This window comes from Rhea americana, unplaced genomic scaffold (assembly GCF_003343005.1).
Source record: "Rhea americana isolate MKP2758 unplaced genomic scaffold, rheAme1 scaffold_95, whole genome shotgun sequence".
NCBI lineage: Eukaryota > Metazoa > Chordata > Aves > Rheiformes > Rheidae > Rhea > Rhea americana.
Window position 1 is genome coordinate 3,174,791 of NW_028187144.1, and position 16,200 is coordinate 3,190,990.

The window sequence follows — 16,200 nt, forward strand, 5'->3', positions numbered from 1 at the left end:
GAATTTTTTTTTCCATTTGTAGAAGAGTTCAGATTTGGATGTGACAGCTGTGTTCTGGCTGCTTACAAAGGAATGTTTTGTATGCTACTTTTCAAGACGCTTTTTGGTCCCCTGAAACGTTTATGCTATATTGCTTGTTATTGTGAAAGGGTCTGCTTTAGCTTCTCTCTATCTTCAAGACAGGATTTCAGAAACCTAACCTACAGCTTCCTTTTCTTGTTAGCCAAACCCATGCAATCTAAACATGTCTTGGTAGATGGCTTTTGCAAACAAGCTTTCATCTATCTCTTCTACCTCCCATCCCCAATAATCACCTAATAGATTATATAGTAACTTATATTTTTTGTCTCGTACTGAATTCTTCATTAACAAAAGGAACAAAAATCTTAGAAGTAAACATACGTCATCAGTACAGAGAAATTTCTGGAAGCGAAGTCACTGAATGGATCGCGTTTCACTTGCAGAATAAAAATTCATAGAATCGGTAAGGTTGGAAGGGACCTCTGGAGATCATCTAGTCCAACCTCCCCGCTCAGCAGGGTCACCTAGAGCATGGTAGACAGGGTTGCATCCAGGCGGGCCTTGTGGAGTCTCCTTCTCTGGAGATCTTCAACCTCTCTGGGTAACCTGTTCCAGTGCTCCATCACTCTCACAGGGAAGAAATTCCCCCTCACCTTCAGGTAGAGTTTCCTGTGCTTCAACTTCTGCCCATTGCCTCTTGTCCTGTCACACGGGACAACTGAGAAGAGTTTGTCCCCGTCCCCTTGACACCCTCCCTTCAGGTACTTGTATACACTGATCAGATCCCCCCTCAGGCTTCTCTTCCCCAGGCTGAAGAGGCCCAGCTCTTGCAGCCGTTCCTCGTAGGGCAGGTGCTCCAGCCCTCTGATGATCTCTGTACCCCTACGCTGGACTCTCTCCAGGAGCTCCATGTCTCTCTTGTGCTGGGGAGCCCAGGACTGCACACAGGACTTGAGATGAGGCCTCAGCAGGGCTGAGGAGAGGGGCAGGATCACCTCCCTCAACCTACTGGCAACGCTCTTCCTAATGCACTCCAGGAGACCATTGGCCTTCTTGGCCACAAGGGCACACTGCTGGCTCATGGTCAATCTGTCATCCACCAACACTCCCAGGTCCTTCTCTGCAGAGCTGCTCTGCACAAGGTCAGCCCACAGCTTGTACTGGTGCCTAGGGTTATTTCTCCCTAGGTGCAGGACTCTGCACTTGCCCTTGTTGAACCTCAGGAGGTTCCTCTCTGCCCAACTCTCCAGCCTGTCCAGGTCTCTCTGAAGGGCAGCACAGCCCYCRGGTGTGTCAGCCACTCCTCCCAGCTTGGTACCATCAGCAAACTTGCTGAGGAGGCACACTGTCCCCTCATCCAGGTCATGGATGAAGAAATTGAACAGGATGGGACCCAGTACTGAGCCCTGGGGGATGCCACTAGCCACAGGCCTCCAACTAGACTCCACGCCACTGATGACGACCCTCTGAGCAATGTCTTTCAGCCACTTCTCAATCCACCTTACTGTCCACTCGTCTAACCCACACTTCCTGAGCTTGCCTAGGAGAATGTTGTGCGAGACATGTCAAAAGCCTTGCTGAAGTCAAGGTACACAACGTCCACTGCTCTCCCCTCATCTAGCYAGCCAGTCGTTCCATCCTAGAAGGCTATCAGATTGGTTAAGCAGATTCATAAAGAACTTGAATGGGAATAGCATTTGCTCTTTTCTTTCTTAAAAATGTAGCTCTCTTTATAGTAAATCCTTCTGAGAGTTTCWATTTAAGACAAATTTGCATGATTAGACTACTGTCATTTGTCATTCAGAAAAAAAAAAACAAGGCAGATATTGATTGGTACATACTTCTAGCATATATACGGAATCTTTTTAGTGTGTTTTTTAAAATACAAACTTGCAAATTTGAGTTATTTTTATTCCGCTAAAACAACTGTTTGGGTATTCCCAACCACCACAGGAAAAGTGCTTCAAATACATAATCATATTAATGATTTAATTAAGTGCCGAGTACCCATATTTACTTGTTTAATACACCTCTGAGTATTTTGCTTCACATAAGAATTTTGTCACCGAAACTAGCATAATAAATAAGAGTTACAGAACTTATATATAATCTAATATTGAGTAATCATAGTAAGTGATATTTCAAAGTTAGAAGCACCATTAAAAGGATATGAAAGCTGTTCATGGAACCACTTGCATGGATTGATGACTTGCATTTTTTAAAAAAAATTACATCCGTAGCAGAAATGTCACTCAAGTTTGCCTTTAATTTTACCTGGTAGCAAGGGAGCATTAAGTTGTTGTTAATTCACTCAGAGTCTAAAATTGATTAAACTGATGGAAATATGCTTTATTGACTCGGTACTGTTCAAGCTCTGCCTGCCTGCGCCTGGTGGACATTGTCGCAGTTTACAGAGAAGTGCACTCTGTCAGCCTTAAACTGGACAAAAAAAATCAACCTCTATCCATATATATCTTTTTTGTTCTTTTGTATAATGCTTTTAATATATATTGTGGGAGAATTGTTCTGTTGATTGTAACTGTTCAAATACTATTAACACCAGCATAGGAATTTGTCTATAGTCAGAATAGTCAGAATTTATTGTAATAATCAAATCTAAAATATAATTAACAAAATGCACCCAAGTTTTAGGCTTGAGAATACTCTTAATTAAATCAGTTTACTTGTTCTTCAGGATCACAATACTTTTCCGTATACGTAGAAGTTTTTCCATGTCTCTGTTCTACTTTTTGAACATTTAAAAATTCAATGACTAAAACTATTGGAATCTGCAGTGAATGTGTTTGAAAACTTCTTGCAGTTTTGCTTCCATATTTCATTTTTAAAAGAGTKTTGTTCTGAGCTTTTCAAGTTTTTGTACCGAATTTTGAATCRTTCAGTAATACAATATAACAGCTAGGGTGTGAAGCATCTAATTTTGTTTTGAAGCCATTCAGAAAAATCTAGTAGAAAATAAAGATTTTTGTACTGACTTTCAGCTAAAATAAGGAAAGGCCTCTCCCTCAGTACTAAAAAATTTTCAAGTTAGTACTGCCCTTTGTCTTCCCCCTCCCTCCTCAAGAGAATTTTCAGGGTTCTGAAGGGAGTTCCTTTTTATTTATTGCCAGTTAATACAGATGTTAATTGCCAAAACAAATCTTTTTGCTTGTAATTAGTGTAATTGATTGTCAAAACATTTTTTTWTTATTATTTTAATTAGTGTAGCAGAAGTTGTTTTTAGCAATTAGCAACCAAACCTGATTCTCTTCACAGATCAAAGAGCAAGCTCACCAGTACGACATCAGGGAAGAAGTGATGACCTTGAGCGTGATGAAAGAAGAGAAGACCGAAGGGTAGATCGGACCGATGATAGAAGAGATGAAAGGGCTAGGGAGAGAGAACGTGAAAGAGAGAGGGATCGAGAGAGAGAACGAGAAAGAGATCGGGAAAGAGAAAGGGAGAAGGAAAGAGAATTAGAACGAGATCGTGCTCGGGAAAGAGAGAGAGAGCGAGAGCGGGACAAAGATAGGGAACGTGATCGTGATAGAGACAGGGACCATGACAGGGAAAGGGAACGAGAAAGAGAGAGAGAGAAAGAGCGAGAGCGAGAGAGGGAGGAACGAGAAAGGGAGCGAGAGCGAGAAAGAGAGCGAGAAAGAGAGCGAGAAAGGGAGAGAGGTCGTGACAGGGATAAAGAAAGAGACCGTCAGAGAGACTGGGATGACAAAGAGAAAGGAAGGGAAGACCGCAGGGATAAGAGAGACGATCTCCGAGAAGAAAGAAGTACAAGAGATCTCCATGAGGAAAGAAAATCCAAGTGAGTGGATATAATTATTACTTCAATCAAAATATTAAAAAAAAAAGAAAAACTCTTTAATGTCAATTTTGGTGAGTTAATAAGGTGGAGAAAGGAGAAGATGGGGCAGGAAAGTTGCTGCCCTGTTTTTGCAGATGCCCAGTCTGGAGCCACCTCTCTCCAGCATGGCTGATGCTGGTGGCCCCAAAATCAGAGCTTGGCTCTTGCAGTCAGTGAAATTGAACCATGCTGGTAAAGTTAGTCTGAAGCTTTGTTGGTGGAAAACTGTGGAACTGCTCAGAAGCTAACAGTTGGGTCAAGCCATGCCATTTTCCCTTTTAAGTATATTTTTGTAGCCTTGCGTTCATTAACGCAGTGTTGTTTGAAGTAGTATAGCAGACTGCTGATGGTTTTGAAGTGTGGCAAGACATGTAGCAGTTGTTCATAACTTTGTTCAAGCCTGCACTGGTAGCCTCCCAGTCCTGAACATTTAGTAATGCAAAGGGTAGTTTGTTCCACAGAAATTTAATGAACTATGTGCAAGTAAACGTGTGGTGTGTGTTTGTTCCTTGCCTCCCCCTCATTTTGGCTGCTTTGCCTGGAAATAATCAGTATCTTCTGTGTAAGAGGCTTGTGTAATCTTACGAATCATCTAATGCAGGATTTACTGCCACAGGAAAAAAAGATTTCAATAGTCTTTTGTATTCTTTAATAAAGAAGATAACTATCTTAACTTTGAGTTATAGTTTAAGAATTTAAGATATCTCATGTAATTATGACAGAGAAAATTGATTGTACTTAGTTYTGGAATAGCAAGGTAGAAAATAGCAAAACTTCTTGGCATTCCTTAGACATTTTGTTGTCTGTAGGATGTACTTACATTTCAGGAATTATATTGATGATGATGCTCTTTTGGGGATGATGCTCTCTTTTCCTTTTTTTTTTTTTTTTTTTTYTTTTCCCCAATGAATCCTCAAGAAATTTGACAGAACGTGTTTGTTCCACAGGAAGCGTCACAGAAATGAAAGTAGTCCAAGTCCTCGTCAGTCACCCAAACGTCGCCGTGAGCACTCTCCCGATAGTGATGCTTACAACAGTGGAGATGATAAAAGTAAGTAGGACTGGGCTATCTTTGCTGCTGGATCTAGCTTATCCTCTAACTGTGGAAAACACCTTAAATAGAAAAAAAATAGAAAAATTGTGTTAAATAGAAAAAACAAGTTAAACTTCTAAAGTGTCTTCCTCACTTGATTTTTCTGTGCAATACCATTTTTCTTTATGTTGTTATATTTGTTTTATATCTTCATCTTGTCACTATATGTTAGTATTGTCAGGTGACAGTGGCTTCTATATCTGTCATTTTAAGATTCGTGTTTACCAAAAGGGAAATTATCTGTTGCTTCTGCAGCAGTAGAAAAGCTTGGAAAATGTAACTGAAATAATAGATCATTTGTTTTGATTGACACTTTTTGGCATGCACAGTATATCAGATGTTAACTTATTCTTCCTAACAATAGAAGTACATACTTTTTCCCATTTTGTAGATGAAAAGCACAGACTTCTGAGCCAGGTTGTGCGACCACAGGAATCCCGGTCACTGAGCCCCTCTCACATTACAGAAGACAGACAGAGTCGCTGGAAAGAAGAAGAGCGGAAATCAGACAGAAAGGAAAGCTCCCGGCGTTATGAAGAACCAGAATTTAAAGAAAGGGTTTCTTCAGCAGATAAGCAAAGAGAACAACCAGATGCTACGGAAGGCTCCAGGTCCAGGGTCCAGGAAAGCCTTGGACACCGTCCTTCTGAAGAAAGAGATGCATCTGATAGACTGCATGATGACAGCAAGAAGAAGTCTAAAGTACAGAAAAAGGCAACAAAGAAAAAGAAAGATGATGATAGTGGAGTGGAAAGGTATACTAATGAGTCGACGGCTGAGGAAAATCAGGTCTTTTCACCCAAGAAAGGTCAAAAAAAGAAAAATATAGAGAAAAAGCGGAAAAGGTCCAAGGGTGATTCTGAAGTTTCTGATGAAGAAATTGTTCCGCATCATAAAAAGAAAAAAGGCCCAAGAACTCCCCCTGTAACAAAAGAAGAGTTGGTTGAAGCACCACCTGAGAAAACTGTGGCAGAAGTCCCCCCAAAAAGAGAAGATACAACATTTAGTGATTGGTCAGATGAAGATGTTCCTGAACGCAGTGACATTGTTGTTCCGGAAAGAAACACTGAAGACTCGCATAGAAAAAGTCATAGGACAAGGGGAGAAAAGGTGGAAACCCCTCATGTTACTATAGAAGATGGACCACATCGTAAGCCTGTGGATCAGAAGCGCAGCAGCAGTCTCGGTAGCAATCGGAGCCATGCCTCAAGCAGACTTCGATCCCCTTCCAATGAGTCGGCTCATCGCAGTGGAGATGACCAGACTGGACGGAAAAGGATCCTACACAGTAGCTCTAGAGACAGGGATAGGGACAGAGACAGAGAGAAGAAAAGCTTAGAAATCACTGGTGAACGAAAGTCCAGAATTGATCAGTTGAAACGAGGGGAACCCAGTCGCAGCACATCTTCAGGTAATAAGATACGTCTTAGTGAGGCTGATCTATCATTCTGTATGAAAATGAGAACGTGTAAATCACAAATTGTTCTTGCATGGCTGCATACTCTTTTCTTTTGTAATTAGTGTGATGGGAGAAGGAGAGGCTCTCTGCCATTCATAGTAAATCTAGACTGAATTAAGATTTCTGCAAGTGTTACCATACTTGAAAAGCTGATCCTCAGTGGACATGGATTACCATTTTGTTTTCACAAAAACGTTCAGTCAGACTTAGCAGTTCATGCTGTCTGGAGGATAAAGTAATTTGTAGGGCAAATGAAACTCTCAAAAAAGAAAAAAGCTTTGTGCTGACAGAACATATGAGGTAGCTTTATCATATAAATAATGTTTTTAAGTTCATTACTAACATTCATTTTAATAGGAAAATACTGAAATGTATGCAAAAATAAAATGCCCTTTTGTCTGGAAGAGAGATCCGTTATGATACTGGGAGATATTTTCACTGAAGTAAATTTGGTCCTTGTTAGGCATGCTTTAATGCATATGAAAATCATCTTTTTGGATCAAAGTAATCATAGTTAAATTATTTTTAGTTCTGTAGTTCTTGTAAAAAAAATGGCTAAAGCATTTTTCTTAAGATACAAACAGCATCAATAAAAAAAATACTTCTCTTTAAAGCAATTTGGCTGTGGTAGTACATGAAGGAAGAAAAATGCAGGTGTTCTTATCATAGTTATATGCTTGAAATCATTTTTCTGAAGTTATCACTTGCTTAGCCGAGGCGTTACTATGCTTTGAAAATAATTTTGAAAATAATTCATTTTTTTTAGTTTTTACCTAAATTTTGTACCTTCATGTGTAAATTATGTTCTGTCAGTTTGACTTCTGTAGCAGGAGGAATTAGCCAATGAAAAATGTTTGCGGGGAATAGGAGAAATACCTTGTTTAACCTTAAAGTAAGGTTAAATCTGTAGATAATCTGAAGGCATTATTAGTATCACAGTGCTTTTCAGAAGTCCACTTGGGTATCAGAATGTTTAAAATGCTTTGATCTAGTAAAATGGTATTACATTCACTTGCTGTAGTCATGCATGTATTTAAAATATTTTATTCAGATCGTCAAGATTCAAGAAGCCACAGTTCAAGAAGAAGTTCTCCTGAATCAGATCGTCAGGTCCATTCCAGATCTGGATCCTTTGATAGCAGGGAAAGGCTTCAGGAGCGTGATCGACACGAACATGATCGAGAACGAGACAGAGACAGGAGAGAGGGAAGACAGAGAGATTGGGATCGAGATGTTGACAAAGATTGGCCAAGGAGCAGGGAACGAGAGAGACTCAGAGAACGAGAGAGAGAGAGGGAAAAAAGAAGGGAGCTGGACAGAGAAAGAGACAGGCAACTACCTGATACTACTGAAAGAGATAGAGACAGAACTCTTGATATTTCCTCTCAAAAGGACTCAGCAAAACACAGTGAAACAAAACTTGACAGAGATCATGAAAAGGAGTTTGATGGTGTTTGTCGAGATGCTGCAGCTTCAGAAAAGGAAAGACCAGACAAAGATTTAGGTCCTTTACAAGGATTTGAAGATGGAAATGAAACTGAAAAAGTAGAGAGTTTAGAAGGTGAGATGTTCTGGGAAAGAACCAAGGCAATCACATATTTTATTCTTTCCCTTGTAGCACAATGATGAACTATATTAGAATAATTTTCTGCTGAAGGGTTACTCTCTGAAATGCATATTGCTTCTGGCCTTTCTACCGTGGAAGAAGATACAATGTGAGATAATTCTGAGGAGCATGTTATTAGTTGTGTTAATGTTAGTTAATGTTAATTGTTAATTTCTAAAGAAATCTTGAGACAAACAAGTATAAATGATCTGAGGTAAAATTTTGCCAAGGTGTAACATTTCTGAATAGTCAGCTTACTAAAGAATAACACAAAAAATTCCATTGTCCTGTTATGTCATTATAAGATCTGTTTCTTAGTTTGGAAGTGATAGCTAATGAGCAAAAAAATTGCTGCCGAAGATACGTTTTAAATAAGAAAAGTTAATCGTTCCTTACGCAGCTTCTGCCTGTTTTTCATAGTCCTAAAAAGCAGTAAACTTGTTGACTTGGAGCTGTTTGGATAGAGAGGAAGGGAGAGGAGTGTGTGCAAAGCCAATTATCGTAGAAATGATTGTCTGATTTGTAGGTGAAATGTATGTATGATATTTAGTGTAGCTTCAGTTTGCTGTCCCTAATGATATTGGGAAAAGCATGCTTAGGATTAATAGAAAAAGCAAATGTAGGAAGAGGCAAACACTGAAAATCAAACTCAGTGAGGTACACCTAGATTAAACAGCTTTAGTTTTGCATGGAGAGTGAGCTTGGGAAGTAGCTTTAACTAGTATCAAAAATGGAGCAGCAGCGTGACTCTCGGATCCAGAGTAATTGGTTTGTGTTAAATTTACGTTCAGTAAATTCACTTTTAATTTAATTTTTATTTAATGTTTTTTAATCTATTGAGGGAGGAAAAAGTTTTATAGAATTTGGAATTTTTGCTGRCGGGAATTGTAAGGCCTGAAGTCTTCAGGAGCAGAAAGAACAGCAAATCAGAGTTTTGTAGTTTTATACAAAATAACAGGACTTTGATCTTACTTGCATTTTTCTCAATGAGAAAGGTATCATAGCTTGCACTCTGCTAGTGTGCCTTTTACTTTTTTTTTTTCTCTTTTTCCATGCTGATTTGTAGGTTAGTTGAGGAGATTAGGTTTTTTTGTTTGTTTTTTCTCCTGTAACTTTTACAAAGGCAGACAAACAGAGCTGCTGGGAAAGTARTGTTACTTCTCAGAAAGGGAATGGAAGATACTAAAATAGTCATCTAGAGGGAGAAGACTCCTCTAAATTCTGGCTTGTTTGTCTTGTGCAACTGATTGCAAGTGCCTTGGTCTCAACACCAGTAAGTCATACTCTAAGAAAGCCTGGGTTTGCAGCAGTAGGATTTCTGAATGCTTGAATCAGATCTTGTGATCGTGGAGATGAGAGCATACCTTTGGACATACTCTTTCATAAGCTGCAAAATTCAACTTTTGAATTGAATATTTTATGCTTACTGTTTTTAAGGAATATGTTTATGCATGTAGTATAGATATATATGTATGCATATATGTGGATGGGTAGGAGTGAGGAAATTTGGCATAGCTTTCTTCAGGAAGTTCTTGTGACTTCCTCAAAGAGTCTTAAAACTGTATGATAAATTACTTCATTCCAGATGTCTTGCACCTTTTTCTATTTGGGAATTTTGCTACTACTTTCTGTAATAGAGCCTTTAAACTGAATCCTGAATTCAGATTCCTGTACAAAAGCGTGAAAGACTTTGTGATGTTAACTTAGATTTATGCTATTAACTACATGCTTGACCATCAACATAGGTTTATTCCGAGTAAGGCCTTCTGTCATGATAAGCTGTCACATGGTATATGGAAAAATTACTTCTCTATCCCCATGAGTGAGCACCTGTTCTCACGTTGAATATTCTTGTCCCCAAAAGCTAACAAGCTAATTTGCTGAACCTCTCTCTTTTTTCAGCCTAGTTATAGCATGTTTAGAGAACAAGAGTAATTGCTTTAAAGCTAAAGTATGGATCTGTCTCTGTAGGAGGAGAAGATGAAGCAAAGATTGATGACGTGCAGTCACTGGGGTCAGGTGCTGGAGAATATGAGCCAATCAGTGATGATGAACTGGATGAAATTCTGGCGGGTGACGCTGAAAAGCGGGAAGATCAACAGGAGGATGAGAAGATGCCTGGTAAAAGTATAGCAAAACCTCTTGTTATGATTATTTAAATATAAAGACCAGAGCAGTTTGTGCATAGTGCTGGTTCATCCTTTTCAATTTGTAATGCTGTGTAGACAGTATTTCAGAATTCAGAATGTTTATTTGTTTTTCAGTATTTCTAATTTGTTGTGGTAAATGGCCAGGTAAGCCTGAAGTACAGAGGTGACTAAACAGAATACTGCGAGCTGTGTTCTGAAACAATATTAATAATATTAATTAATAATATTAATTAATTAATTAATAATATTAATATCTTTTTACTTCTAGCTAGAAGGATAAGCTTTACCTTTGTAAACATTTAAAAAATTTTTCCATTTGCTATTGATTGTTATTTGGAACTAATTTTTTAAGAACAGATTTTAGCCATGCTGAAATTCTTTCCAAATACACTGGGAAGCATGAAATTTTCTGATTGCTGTAAGTTCAGTTAGGTCATCTGGGATATGATGATCAGTGTTTATATTTTCTAGCATAAATGTACTAAACAGACATTGTTACATGGTTATTCAATTAATTGTCTAACAGTCCTTTGAAAAAACAGTTACAGCAGAGAGCAGCAGCCAAAGCTGATTACTAGGTTTTTAAGCACTTAACTTAGATCTATCATACCACATTTCATTGTACTGTGACTTYTGTGAATGCTTTGTGATACATCCAGATCTGCTGACTAAGGAGGGTAAAGCACCCTTTCACAAAAGAGGTTGCTATAAAAATGAAACGAAATGTTAGGTTTTCTTTTGAAATCCAAGAAGCATTTTTTTTAAAGGAATCCTATGCTGCTTTTTTCCCACAAATCTAAAGGAGTTTTAACACTTACCTGAAGTGTGTAAGGATCAGTCTTTGCTGAGAACCGCAGAACAATATTGGTCTAATTTGTGCTGCTTTTTGGAGGCAGGAATGTATAGTGTATGTGAAATTAATCAGTTGTGGTAGGGGATGATGATAATATGATAACTAGTTTTCTGTCAATGTTTTGCAGATCCTGTAGATGTAATAGATGTGGATTGGTCCAGTCTTATGCCAAAGCAGCCAAAAGAACCAAGGGAGCCTGGGGCTGCACTCCTAAAATTCACGCCAGGCGCTGTTATGTTGAGAGTTGGCATTTCCAAACGATTGGCAGGACCAGAACTCTTCACCAAAATAAGAGAGACTTGCCAGAGAGTATTAGAAAAGCCTAAAGGTAATTGTTTCCAGGAATTAAACTGTCTTTTTGTGACTAGTAAACATGCTTGTGAAATTTGTGCTAGCTCATTATTTTCAGTTTCAAGGTGGATACTGATTTCTGTTATGATTGTATGGCCATAGAAAGTGTACACTGAGCATTGAGGAAGAGTTGTATGAATGTAATACAGCTGTATGTCAATCAAATTTAGTGTTTTAATTACAGCATTGGGCAAGGAGATCTAGACTAATTACCTGAAAAAATATGTTTCATCCTGGCTGAATATTCTTTCCGTAAGACCATCCTGAATTAATGCCTTCCTGGCCTAAAGTGTATTGGCAGCATTTTGGAGAGCTAATGATCTTCTGCAGTGAATCAGTAGTAATAGTATAAAAAAGAAATAAGATGTTCTTATTTTCTGTGAAGGGTGTCCACATGTTCTCGTTTCTTTCTAAAGATCATCTTCAAAATGTGTGGATAGGAGTTACTGGGTCAGAATGAAGGAGGAGCATAGTGAAATGTATATGCTATCCCTCTGTTCGAAGTGGAGAATTAGATGGAATAATACGCAAGTTCAGCATTTGGAGGGAGAATTTGGGCAGAAGATATTACTTATGCGAGATAGATGATAGGGGCATGACCTGTATCGATACTGTTTACTGTAGTTCCATAGGGTAAATAGGGCTTTTGCACGAGAGAGAATACTCATTTTTTCTTTGTCATCTGGGATCTAGTTGAGCTACTTGCAACAACTTACATGTTAGAATTGTTTGTTAAGACTATGGAACATTTGCTCTCTGTAAGATTTGTATATAAGTATATGAATATGAAAAAAATATTATCTGTAAAGCCCCTGTTTTTATGGAATACCAGATTTTCCTGATTTCCTTTTTTGGTTGCTTTATTTGAAATAGAACTTTTAAATTCTTTGCAATGTTAATTATCATGCCTCTGTCTTGTTAACCTAGTAGTTCAGATAAGTTTGCTTTCAAATAATGGAGAAGAAAACAAGTGAATTTGCTTCTCGCAGCTTTATTAATTTCTGTGAATGACACTGCTTTCATGAGCTGTTTAAGTTTTAAAACTATTAAGGGCTGTTGCTACTGCTTCCACTTTCTTAAAGCCAAATTAAATGCAAAAAAATTTAATGCAGCATAAAGAGTATAGTTTGACATGCGTAGCTGGCATTAATATTACAGGTGTCCCACTGCRTATGTTGCTGGGGGCACTTACGCATTAGCTTTCTTTTAGTTTAAAAATATTCCAGCTCTTGTGCTTGGGAATTTACACAGATGTGTAATTGATACAATATTGTATCTTTTTGAGTCTGCAGAACTGTCTGACACAGTAAAGGTATGAACTATATGCTGTAACTTTCCTGTATACCTCATATCAGGCATTCCTTGCAACAGAAACTGGAGTACAGAATCACTCCACTGGCTATTTAAAATGATACCTGAAATAACCTGTGGTTCTTTCCTGCTTCTCTAGAAATAAAAAGAAAGACCAGAGAAATGGTGGTGGTAAGCAACTCTCCAGCATTGCCTCTAGGTTGTCTTAAGCGTAGGCAGGTTTAGCAGAAGGTTGGAGAGGAGAGAGGATTTAAATGCTTCCACTAATTTCCCTTTAGTATGTGCACAGTGCCTCACTCAAAGTTACTACATGTGAAACTGCMGGCAGACAGTATATTCAGGCATGTATAGTCTCAGTTAAGGTACATATTTTGGTACCCTAAAAAGTGAATGAAGTTAAGCTAGATGTTCGCATTGTGTTACAGTGAAAATGTGATATTTTCACTTTGGATGACTTTGTGGTGGTATAATTTTTGTGTTCTTCTGTTTTACTGCTGAGTTTGATTTTCCCTTTTTTGGTTTATATTTGTGGATGAACAGTTTCCGGTGGTGCGTTGAAATGCAGAAGAAGGAAATTATAGCTTGTTTGTGGGATTTTTTGTTTGAATTAGATTTCTTCAGAAACAAAAATCTGCAGTATGTGATGGAAATGAGATTTGTAACCAACTTACCCTCATCTATTAAATGCAATTGTTTTCTCTAAGGATTCGGCTCAGTTGGCAAATGCAATCAGTATCTGGCACCTAGGCAGACCTTACAAGCAGATAGTGTTATCTTTGAAGTAGCCATTTGGTGTCTTGTCACTTGAGTTGTTGATTGTCTATTGGGGTGGTTTTGATGACTTTAGTGCAGTTCTCCTTCACCTGCCCTTAATTTCTTGTAACTTTTCTGTTTCTTTTCACCTTGTTTTAAAACTGATCGTATTCAGCTTCATCAGAAGATCAGAGTGGATTAAAAATACATCCTTGTTCTATTCTCTATGTATTCTGCCAAATTGCTGTAGCATTCTTTGCTTTTAGAGGTTAAATTTTGCCCAGGTTTGCTGATATCTCCAGTTGTGCATTGGAGTCTTTGCTAAACACCTGGTCTTTTACTATATAAAGATGCCTGGATTAGACTTTACTACATACCTTACTTAAAATATTTTTTCAATTATTTCATTATGTTCCCATCTCATGTGAAAGAATGATTAAATTAGTAAGCTGCTGTCCAAGCATATACACTCTTCTTGTTTATATCTGCATTTCATAGAAAAGATGTCCCAGAATGAGTAGTCCTCCAGGAGCTGTCCAGAAAAGCAACACAGTCGAAGTGTTAACAGCTACACATTGATTCTTCTGATAGATGTTTTAAAAGACTAGTGCTAGTACTGCCACTCTGCATCCTATTAAAAAATGCTTCTGAAGGGCCTGTAGGAGGAGGTAGTTCATTAGCATCTATTGACTTACGCTCAAGATTCATCCACTATGGATAGCAGAATTATTTTGCATAATCATATTTCACGTTTGTTTAGCCATATAAATCCTATTTTGACACTGGTACAGTTCTCTGACATCGTGCAAGAGAAGCAAGACATAAATCATTGTCTGATTAACACTAGTAGTAAACACCTTCCTTTGCACACATCCAGTCATGAGTGATACCCTCTCCTTTGTTCTGGAGCTGTCATCTGACTTTTAGCTCTTTGTAATTGCTGTCTCAGTATTTCTTTTCAGTGCTGAAGCTACCTACAAGTGTACCTATGCTCCCTTTAGATGGTGAAAGACTTGCTCATTTTTTTCCACAGATTGCAATGTCCTCTTTTTCCCAACCTTGTTTAAAAGGCAGAGATACAAACAGTCAGGCTTTGAGGGGTTGTTAACTCTCTCGTAGGATTGTTTTTAACTTTAATAAATTCATAATTGTGTATATTGCCATTTTCAGAATACCATGTACAGGCTGATCTTTGCAAATGTCAAATCTTTGTAGATGCAGAAAACCTTTTCGAACATGAGCTGGGGGCCTTGAATATGGCTGCACTTCTACGAAAAGAAGAGAGAGCAGGTCTTCTCAGTAACCTGGGTCCTTGCTGTAAAGCGCTATGCTTTAGAAGGGATTCTGCAATTCGTAAACAGCTAATGAAGAATGAAAAGGCAAGTACTTCATTTACAGAGCTTGATTAAAATGTGGAAACACAAATTCTGCTCTGGGTGGTTATTTTTGTATCAGTCATTTGTTGTTCTGGAATTGACCTAGTCCTTTAAATAATGGAGAAAAGACTTTTATTGAAAGAGATCATAGGATTTTTATATTTTATTTAGCCTGAGAGATTAATTTAAGATTGTGACTAGTGATAAGTGCTGTTTCTTTTCTTGGAGTTAGGTTCTGGAGCTATACTGTCTGCATTTAGAGAATATATTATTAAAGTAATAGGTTAAAATACAATTCCAAAGATAGCTGTTGAATAATTCTCCTCCTAAAGATTCTGTGGGCTTTTGTAGGGCTTATAAGATTCTGTTCTTACAAGTTAAGAGTTATAAGATAAAATTATTTTTAAAATTAAACAAAAAATGTTTCAGCTGTTTCTCACACTGCAGCAGGTTTTATGATCTTGTATGCTAATAGAAAAATCATTCTCAAAGTTTTTGTAGTGAATATGTACAGCTGTAATTATTGAGACTACTTGAGTTTAATGTATATTAACCTCAACTTATATATTAAAAGCCACTCATTTTAGTTTGTTCTTTAATTTCAACAGGGTGCAACAAAACAAACTTACACAAATCCTGCAGCAATGGATAGTGACTTGTTACGGTTGAGCCTACGGTTATTCAAAAGAAAGACTGTGTGCCAAGTTTCTGGGCAAGAAAAGACAGAAGATGGTAAAATTCCACAACCTGCTGTCCAGCAAGAAGTGTGTGTATCTTAAGCAAATGGCTGCAGCAGCACTTTCTAGTTGATTTCCCACTACCAATGTTGCTGTTGGTGTTTAGAACTGGTTGGTTAGAAAGCAGCTTTGGAAGATGGAGGAAAAGACTGTTTTACACAGAAGAGAATTGTGGGTTTTAGATGGGAATAAACGTGGTAGAAAGTAAAGACTTTTGTTTGCATTTCTCTGCAAGTTTTATAACATTGAATCTTACACTGTAACATAAACCTGTTTTATGGTGCATCAAGTGTAATAATGTGAAGATGTCTGATTTTAGCAGTTTATAACACCACCTGATATTAAACTGAAGAAATCTGTTTGTGCATCTCTCTTCCTCATTCTGAATGGGTTTCCCCACCACCACACTGATCTCTGAGTACATGGAACTTTTAAAATGTCTTGCTTCTTGGGAGTCTGTCTACCTCCACTTTTCAAATCACTTTCTTATGAAAGCAGTCTCTGGTGTCGTTCTGGATTTGGACAAGACTAACTCCTTTCCATCCTTAGCATAAGTTACCTTTTGTTATTTCTGGACACCAAAATCTAGTCTAGTCACTTAAAGCTCTCCTTTGTTGGAAAGAAGTAAAAATTT

General features: G+C 38.0%; 1 protein-coding gene across 3 annotated transcripts in view; it reads left to right on the forward strand.

The window, feature by feature from the left end:
- Positions 1-15,925, forward strand: part of ZC3H13 (zinc finger CCCH-type containing 13) — a 45,080-nt gene extending 29,155 nt beyond the window's left edge. For 2 of the 3 annotated variants that reach the window (XM_085325022.1, XM_085325024.1), the window contains 8 exons: positions 3,295-3,838; positions 4,825-4,928; positions 5,362-6,381; positions 7,481-7,990; positions 10,007-10,162; positions 11,166-11,366; positions 14,669-14,832; positions 15,438-15,925. In XM_085325022.1, coding sequence (XP_085181148.1) covers positions 3,295-3,838; positions 4,825-4,928; positions 5,362-6,381; positions 7,481-7,990; positions 10,007-10,162; positions 11,166-11,366; positions 14,669-14,832; positions 15,438-15,608 — 2,870 coding nt within the window. In that variant the 3' untranslated portion in view covers positions 15,609-15,925. The remainder of the gene's footprint in view (positions 1-3,294; positions 3,839-4,824; positions 4,929-5,361; positions 6,382-7,480; positions 7,991-10,006; positions 10,163-11,165; positions 11,367-14,668; positions 14,833-15,437) is intronic. The other variant, XM_085325023.1, reaches the window with a different exon arrangement.
- The last annotated feature ends 275 nt before the right edge of the window (positions 15,926-16,200 follow it).